General features: G+C 38.8%; 2 protein-coding genes across 3 annotated transcripts; one reads left to right on the top strand and one right to left on the bottom strand.

The window, feature by feature from the left end:
- The first annotated feature begins 73 nt into the window (after positions 1-73).
- LOC6559244 (dolichol kinase) lies at positions 74-1,776 on the top strand. Its single transcript, XM_032735651.1, has 4 exons — positions 74-111; positions 176-839; positions 902-1,391; positions 1,450-1,776. The coding sequence occupies exons 1-4, from the start codon at positions 89-91 to the stop codon at positions 1,668-1,670; spliced, it is 1,398 nt and encodes a 465-aa protein (XP_032591542.1). The 5' UTR covers positions 74-88; the 3' UTR covers positions 1,671-1,776.
- Positions 1,777-2,138: 362 nt separating this feature from the next.
- Positions 2,139-8,285, bottom strand: LOC6559243 (cyclin-dependent kinase 4). 2 transcript variants are annotated; one of them, XM_032735255.2, is made up of 7 exons: positions 8,135-8,285; positions 6,712-6,897; positions 4,733-4,898; positions 3,287-3,422; positions 2,899-3,227; positions 2,696-2,831; positions 2,139-2,623 (listed from the first exon to the last, which is right to left on the bottom strand). In XM_032735255.2, the coding sequence occupies exons 2-7, from the start codon at positions 6,809-6,811 to the stop codon at positions 2,540-2,542; spliced, it is 951 nt and encodes a 316-aa protein (XP_032591146.1). In that variant the 5' UTR covers positions 6,812-6,897; positions 8,135-8,285; the 3' UTR covers positions 2,139-2,539. The 2 variants fall into 2 exon arrangements, with proteins under 2 accessions (XP_032591146.1, XP_001986121.1); XM_001986085.2 differs by lacking the exon at positions 8,135-8,285 and adding an exon at positions 8,077-8,109.
- Between the last annotated feature and the right edge of the window lie 880 nt (positions 8,286-9,165).

Below are 9,165 nucleotides of genomic sequence, written 5' to 3'. Positions count from 1 at the left end.
TGCTTATCGATTGTGCATGCAAATTACTCCTCTCTTAACAGCGCTACGCACAAGCACTTCAAGTGGTTATTCAACACTGTGTGCAGATATGTGCGACCGACTTTTGCCCAGGTATTGTAAACAAATCCAAGTCGATAAATGAAATTTTAAATGAATTGATTTTTATTACGCTTAGACCGGTGGCCTCCAATGGCGGCTGGCTGTGCTTGCTGCTGCCCACAGCTTTAGCCACCAGTTATCTGCACACAAACAAGGAATGCTCCAATTTGGATGCTGTGCATCAACTTCTAATTGTGGCTGCATTTGGCATGTGCCTGGAAACGCTCTGGTTTCTGCTCAACTCCATCGTCAAAGATGTGCCTTGTATCGGTCTAATGAAGTACCTGCTGAAGTCTGTTATTATTACAACAATCTGGTTTATTCTGCTGCCCAAAACAAGTTGGATTTCTTTGATTGTTGTTGGCTTCATTGTGCCCCACTTTTATCAGCATATTTATATCAGGGTCTTGCGCGGATTGCCAAAGACTTTTACGTATGGCGAGGCTGCAATTCTGGTGCAGGGACTGCTGCTCTTCGTGCTGAATGCGATTTGTCGCTTGGCACTCGAGCTGAGCTCAAATCCCACAACTGATTTTGGACAGCTGAATAGGATTATGCAGAGTGCTTTAATGCTGCTGCTCCTTGTTTGCACTCTGCTTGCTGTGGTGCCTCCATTGCGCCAGCCTCTGCCCTGCTACGTGCTGTTGCTACTGCTGGTGGCAGCTGTGACCTGTGCTCCCGTCACCCAACCCCTGCCACTGATTGCCCTCCTCCAGTTTTTGGTCAGTGATCAGAAGAGGGTGAGTTGAACTCATGATCTATAATATCACCATTATTGTGATATAATCCCCCCTTGGAATAGCTGTTCATCATTGGCTTCTATCTGCTGCTGGTGGCGCTGACCTGTGCCACCGTCCATTGGCAGCTAAGGAGCACCCAGCAGGCGACAACCCGCATCCGCAAGATTTTCCATCTGCTCATTGTGCTCGTCTTTGTTCCCGGTCTGGTGCATCAGTGTGCCCTGCTTTACATTGCTACTGGGATATCCTTTGCCATCTTCGTGGTTCTGGAGTTGCTGCGTCTGCTTCAGATGCCTCCATTTGCTGCCACACTTTCACAGGCCTTTGACTCCTTCCGGGATGCGAAGGATGCGGGGCAATTGGCGCTGACGCCCTTCTGCCTGCTCATTGGCTGCTCGCTGCCCATCTGGCTGACACCCTGTCCATGTGGATTGATCACGTCCGGGCAGAATCCGCAGCTGTTGCTCCTCCTCTCAGGAATTTTAGCTGTGGGCGTTGGCGATACAGCAGCCAGCGTATTGGGATCCAAATTCGGACGCAACAAGTGGCAGAGTAAATATTAAAATAATATCAGATTTATATGTGCAATATATGCATTACTTAATTGCAGATTCAGCTCGTTCTGTGGAGGGCACATTGGCTTTTGTTGCTTCTGTTTTGCTCTGCGTTTTGCTGCTGGAAGTAAGTGGAATTTTGGCCATGTCGCAAGCCAAATGGTTTGCAACGATTTTTGCTGCCTTGAATGCGTCGCTGGTTGAGGCATTCACCGATCAGGTGGATAATCTTGTGCTGCCTTTGGTCTTTTACATAATCGTTGGACTCGCCTCCTAATTCGATAATCAAAAAGTGATATATATTTTTTTACAAATTTTTTATAACATTCCATTTGTGCCAAAGATATGACGTTATTTTAAAAAAAAACAAATACATTTTTTAACATTGTACAGCACTTATTTTAACTGAACTTTACAGCACTGATGTTAACAGTGCAACTCTTATACTGTAGCAAAATACGATCACTGTTAAGTGTGATATCGTAATTAACAGCGTCGCTTAACGGACACTTTCCAGCACTGTGCTTAACGTCGCTCTTATATCTGCTTAATGTTATTGCAAGCAACAGATTTATAACTGTTAATAAAATGAGCGCCATGTTTAAATTTTAAGTTTTCCGTTTATTTCATTATTTTTTTTGCTTAAAAATTAATAATTACAAACAAGTTTTGTATATTTATGTAAATGTATAAAAAGTGTATATATGCCTATGTATATATATATATATATATATATATATATGTATGTAAATATAGTGGTGTACGAACAGCTCAATTTTGAATATAAGAATTACATTTGAAGCTCGCTCCAATTGTATAATTGTATTTAGATTTTACGTGGTATATTTTCATATATTGCATATTCTATTATTATTGTAGATGCCTGAGCATGTTTTTAGTCCTGAACATTTTGTGTATCACATTTCAAACCGGATCGCAATCCTCGAGTTTCGTTGAACGGCAGTTGCTTCACAATTAAACTTTGTATTACGACTAACAAACTGTGGATTATTACGAAAAAAATAAAATAAAAAAAGACCGGAAAAAATACCTACATTATAAAGTAAAGTATAATAAAAAGGAACATTTCAACAAACAAAACCAATTGCTTGCTCTCACAGGGTGACTCTGGTGACTGACTGGAAACTAGATTGGCTCTTGCTGGAAATACTCGTGCGACAAACAGGCCAAAGCAGAGGGACGCGAATGCAGCTCATACGAAAGCATTTGCTGCGATAGCGAGAGCGAGACAGAGAGATTAACAGAGAGATTCTGGAATAGTGTTAAAATGTCGCAACTTACGCTGAGCAAATCATCGGAATATTCGCACAAATCTGGATAAAAATCACGGGGTCTTTTCGGACTGCGGGGAGGAAAATGTTCCCGTGAAACAGAAATACTTTTGGGCCACTGTTGATCCGTGGGACGACCGGTGAGTCTATTGATATAATACAAGTGCAACATAAAATATATAATATTCAGTTATATTTCATTCAAAGACCCACTCGAATATGCGATCCAGTTGATTCTTTTCGGAGGTGCCTGGAAATAAAGGTTTGCCGTTGAACAGCTCGAAAATGATGCAAGCCGCACTCCAAATATCGACGGAGCTGTTGTAGCCCTGGGCTAGCAGCACTTCGGGCGCCCTGTACCACAGGGTGACCACCACCGAGGTGACTTTCATTTCGGAATCGTACGTTTTCGCCAGCCCAAAATCGGCGATCTTTAAATGGCCCTGCGACGAGACGAGCAAATTCTGTGGCTTCAAATCTCTATGAATAATCCGATTTGCATGTAAAAAATCAATGCCTGTTAACAGTTCACGGGAAATGCGCTGCAAAAAAAATAATAAATAATTAAATGAACAACTTTGATGGGTACTTTATATTCTACCTGTACTGTTGTTGGGGACATCCCTGACTTTGGCAGACCCTCAATCAGATCGGATAAATCCTGCTCCAAATACTCGAAGACCAGCAAAATTAGCAACTTGTTGCCACGTTCCAGAAACTGGCATACTTCGATCAGTCTGCAGAGAGGGGAAATCACAATGAGTGTAGATTTGTGGTATATGTGTGTGAGTGGAGAGTTTATTGCTGTTTGAGTTGTTGCTTGCTCAAAATGTTGCTTGGCACTTTAGCGCCAGCAGCCATACTGCGGCCTCTTCTGGTATTACGAAACCACTCGACTCAGACCAAACATGATAATTTCTACAATAGAGTCGATCAAGAGTATGTGAGAGCGAATAACGTAATTGCCCCAGGTTGAATATGGAGAGTCACTGACTAACATTCCGTTTAGCGAACAGCTGCCAAGCACTGTTAAGCGAAAAACTGAAATGCTTAACATTTACCACAAAATTCATAAATTTCGTAACAATGCATTTTCCATAAATCCTGACAAGTTTGGCGCTCAACATTTAAAATTATTTGAAGAACTTTAATTGAAAACAGCTTTTCTTTATTAATTATGAATTTCAATTTCCACCCCAAAATATAAGTTAAATGCTTTCAAAATTTTAACAGCAGCAGAGTTAGCATTCTGTTGTTGTATGCGCTCTTTAGCAGTGAGCTATTTACGATATATTTAATTTACTCTTGATCGTAATGTCGTAATTGAGAACCGAGCACAATACCAGCTGTCTGTTGAGTGATTAGCGGATTTTAGTACTCTGAGAGCGTTTGAATTTTTGCCTCTCTTCCTAGTACTCAATCCCGCCGCTGTTGACGCTAGTGTGCTGTATGAGTTTAAGTACTATTGCAACGTAAATCCCCATGTACGTACCAACATGTTGGTATAAGCTAATTTCATTTGTAAGCAAAGCTGTCATATTTATGGGCAATTTTTCGTATACTTTGGTATTCGAACATAGTTCGATGTTAAGATGCAGTCCAACTTCATATTCAAATGGTAATAGATTAGCATAGCGACTGTTGTCGTTATCAGCAATAAGCAGCAAAACTAGGGCAGAAAAACGTCGCCACTTTTTGTTTGACGTTTGGCATAATTATTATTTTTGATATGCATATGCCACTGTTAAAGTGTGTGTGTTTGTGAATCTGTAGTGTGCATGCGTATTGGTATGGGGGTGGAATGCAACTGTTCAGTTGTGCAGTAAACGACTCTACGAGGTCAGCCAGAAAGAGAGCAGCGCCAGCCAATAAAGAATCGTGCTAAATGTAAAGATAATAACAGTGCCGAGCTAAATATGACTGCAAAAATAAAGTGCACACACACACCGTGTGTAATCTGTGTCCGTAACGTAACTACTTATTTTCTGAAAATAGTGTGGCGCCATGAAGATAACATGCATACACACATGCACATGCAGCTACTCACTTAACAATGTTCGGATGATTGTATGTGTTGAGCTTCTTAAGAAGCGAAATCTCGCGCAGTGTGGACGCACTGACTCCGTTTTCGGTGAGTGCAATGCGCACTTTTTTGATGGCCACAAAGCAGCCGGTCACATTGTCGCGTGCCCGATAAACTGTCCCGTAGGCGCCTGTAATGTAAACGTAACATATATGTAACTGTTAATGATCGCTTGCATACGCATATGTTATACACTGATGTATGTAAATATGTAGGTCACATTCACTCACACAGACATAGATAGTGGGAGATAGGGATAGAGAGAGAGAGAGAGAGAGGTGCTTTTGGCCTTGGACTCTATACAAAGTGCTGAATGTATAAAATGAAAGTTGAGTCAAAAGCAAATTGCAAACTCAAATGAAATGTTAATCAACAAAATACTTCTGGTTTGACAAGAACGTAGATAACAACGGAATAGAAATTTCGCACATAAATAGGTATGCGCGTATGTATTTAGCTTGTGTGATAAGTAAGAACCCACAAAAAGCGAATTTCAACACACAAAAAAAAAGAATAAAAAACCACCCGTCAGCTGTGTGTGTTGATAAGCAACCGGCTGATTTTTTGATATTTGACAATGACGAAAACGCGAGGCAATAGAATCAAAAAAGAGAGAGGATTCAAATTAAAAAGACAAAAATTCTGTCACACCGGAAATTTATCATCGAATCGGACAGACAAACAGAGATAGAGATAGATTGACAAGTTATGCATAACATTCGGACAGATGGCATTCGCATTGGGCGTGGGAGTTCTATTTTGGGTGATATTCACTTTCAGCATATTCCGCACAATTCACCGTTTCAACTTTTGGCTGCTCGAAAAAAAAAATAAAATGAAAAAATAGCTTGAAGAGTCAAGTACAAGGCCAGGTTTGCTTCAACAGCCTAATACACAATACAATAAAACACCAAAAAACAGAAACAAAAACAAAACATATTCGCATTTTGCACATTCGTCTGTCGCTCGGCTATTTTTTAGTCGACTCGTTTTTGTGCGGCGGCTCTTTCAATTGTCAAAAAATTTGTTCACAAATCAAAGACAACAATAACAAAACAAAAAAAAAAAAATCAGACAAGCAAAGAGAGCCAATAATTGAATGAATGCGAATGCGAATCTGAAAAATAGCAAAAATCAAGCAAAAGCTGAAACATTTTTTCTTAAATGCCTTTTTAAGTTAAACTTGTTTTTATTTCACTTTTTTTATTTCTCTGCTCTGCCATGGACCTTGGGGGGATGGGGGTAGGTTACTTATCAACTTGATTACCCATACCTTAAAATGTGAGATCTTGTTTCACATCAAACTTATGAGCATTAACCCATTGTTGACCCTGCTGAGCGGTTAAGAACCCCCCTTTCCAAGCTACGCCCATGCTGAAGCTGACTTAACAACAAACCCGCTGAATCGCAAACAAAGCAGTATTAATAATAATAAACATCATTAACATTCACTATGAGAAACCCTCTTAACACTACACGCTCAGTGACGTAATTGATTTAAGTTGAAGTTTTGTTTTTGCAGCACAAAACATAAAAAAAAATACTTGAAATGTTTGTCGTGGCCTTTTATCTGAATCTGAATCTTAAATTTGACAATTATTTGAGTCGCTTTTGATCTATTTTGTCGTTTTTCAAAACGAATTGCACGCGGTTTCGAAAATAAAACCTGAAAGTATGCAAAGGTATTTGTAAACCCGTATTTACAGGCCTGAAGATGGAGAGGAGTCTGCATTCAATGAAAATGTCATCGAAAAACCAGTATTTCCCCTTTTTGGAACTCCAGCATTGCACTCGCTGCGGTCGTTAAGTTTTAAATATTTGCATTGGGTCAGGCAACATATGCTGTCAAATACCCTACCATGCTGAAGACAGATGCGTGGAATTTCTGAATAAACAGAAACTCTGATATGATGACAAATAAACTGCATTTTCTTTAAACTTACCTGTGCCGATAATATCCAGTTCCTCGTAGTTATTCGGTATCTCCTCCGCACATTGTGTTTCGCTCACTTTTTGTCTCTTGTTCTGTGAGATTGAAGCCATTATTTATGCCTAGCTTTCAACTTTAGTCCAATTTTCCAGCTCTCTCAATGCGTAAGAAGCACAAGCATAAATACAGTCATATGAAACTGTAAAATGTAGACGTCAAATATTAAGCTTAACTCAAAAGTGTACAATTGGTTAAAAAGGTCAACTAAGGGTTAAATTGTGTCTGTGCATGTGTGTGCAATTATCAAGATCTCTCGTTCCAGTTTGAGCGGAACCTTGGACGAGCAACAGTGTTAAACAGCCAGCATGGTCATGGCAGGGTTAAGATGTTGATAACATAAACGGGTCGGCGTGTGTGTGTAACAGGTGTTAATTTAATATGCCCCCAATGTTAAATGTATGCTTTTTCTATGCCTATGTTTCTGATGCCTATTTTTATTACCAGCGGTATCTCTGCTAATGTTGTTGCTGTTATTGTTTTTTTTTTTTTTAGTTGTAGTTGGCGGTCAACGAACTCGGTTCTCTTGACGTTATTGCCTGCTTTTTAGTTGTTTGAAAATGTATTTATAATTTATTCATGGATTCGTTTCGCCAGTTACTTGTGTACGTATATCAACTGTTATTTGCTTCTGCTTTGCTTTTGTTGGTTTGCTTTTGATATCGCTATTTGCTATTTGCTTTTAATGCATGGCTCTGAGCAGAGCAGCGTATAACAAAAGCAACATTTTTTTGCCATTTGTCAATTAATTCTAATCGCAGCCAGCAGAGCAACAGTAACAACATATAATATTTATAACAGCACCAACAACAACAGTGAGCAGAGAGCAGCAATAAGCGACGCGAATGAACAACAAAAACAACAACAAACTAAATAAATACACGCAAAGGAAAAAATTTCGGTTCTTTCATCACGACGATGCCGGCGAACGAGAAAGACGACGACGACGACGCTTCATACCCTTCACCCCTTGCCATATAAAAAAAAGGTTTCAAAGCAAATGTTAAAGAGATCTTAACAGATTAGAGTTCAATCGAAAAAAAATAACAGTGTTGTGTGTCAATGTTAATGCATATGTTTTGTGTGTGCAGCAAAGGGAATTGAATTAGTTAATGTGCCACAAGCGATTACGTTTCTCCGAAATATTGTGTGAAGTTATAATATTAGTTAAATATTAAAAATGTGTTTTGTGTTTGCAAAGACCGATAATAGCAACAAAAAACACGCACAGAGCATTATGCATATGTATGTATGTTTGTAGTATATGTTATGTTTGTGTGTATGCTGTTTGTCGTTTGTACGTATGTATGTATGTGTGTACCTATAATTGTCCATTCGTATGTATTTTTGTTTGCATGTGTTTCGTTATGTACACTCACGCACACATCCACGACGCGATCAGTAATTTTTTTCTTCTACGAAATGCTACCAATTAAAGCTCGGTAAACCAAAAAAAAACCGCAGTTGAAAACCGACGATCACAATTTTATCGACGAATTGTGAAACATACCGGCACCTGCAACTGTATTAAACGCTGTATTTTTTAAATAAAAATAAAGATTTTGACACTTAACAATTTTTGTAACACAATGAGCAGGCACACAGAATAAATAACAGCACTCAAATAGCACTCGAGCAGCATTACGATATTCATCTTATGTAAAGAGATCTTGCAATGCCTGGCCACTGTTAACGCTCTCTTAGTTCGTTAACATTAACGAGGCCAGAGGTGAATTCATTCATTCAAAAATTGCAGTTAATGTTCACTAAATTGTTGCATTTTGAATAACAACTGAATTCAGTCAAGATAAAGGACTAGCAGGATGAATTTATTAAAAACATATATATAATGCAATAAATAACAGTAATACTGGGAAATTCTTTATGCTTGAAAATTCACATTCAAATCTATTTTAATGATTTAATTTTTTTACAACCCGTTTTTAATATATATTTAATTTTGTAATTCAAACAAACAATAAAGGAAATTAAAACAAAATTGAAAATTTCCCTTGTGTTTTAAATTTGGTCGCAGCCGATGTCGCGCCAGCTTATTATGACACGCAGCCAACATCACGCCAGTTCGAAGCAGCGAACAGCCAACTTAAATTTGCGAACGGCGTTGCCACCAGATCCGGTGGATGTGGCGCGTAAAATTTGAAAAAATAAGTTTAACTATGGAATTTGACTTAGGCAAATGATTGACTTTATATATATATATATGAAAGATATAAATTTTTATTAGCAGCCTGTTTTTAATTAAGGCAAAATAAATGGCACAGTAGTCATAAATTTCCATCATTTAATTAAGACTGTGACGTGTGCTGGCAAAGTGATAATTGATAGCCGCACAGATTGACGAGCAATTTGCCAAAAACAAACAAGCGCCCCAAGTGAAAAGTGATACAGT

Source organism: Drosophila grimshawi, unplaced genomic scaffold (genome assembly GCF_018153295.1).
Source record: "Drosophila grimshawi isolate 15287-2541.00 unplaced genomic scaffold, ASM1815329v1 contig_1367, whole genome shotgun sequence".
In the NCBI taxonomy this organism is placed as follows: domain Eukaryota; kingdom Metazoa; phylum Arthropoda; class Insecta; order Diptera; family Drosophilidae; genus Drosophila; species Drosophila grimshawi.
Note: the sequence above shows the minus strand (reverse complement) of the source record. Positions and strands in the feature narration are given on the sequence as shown.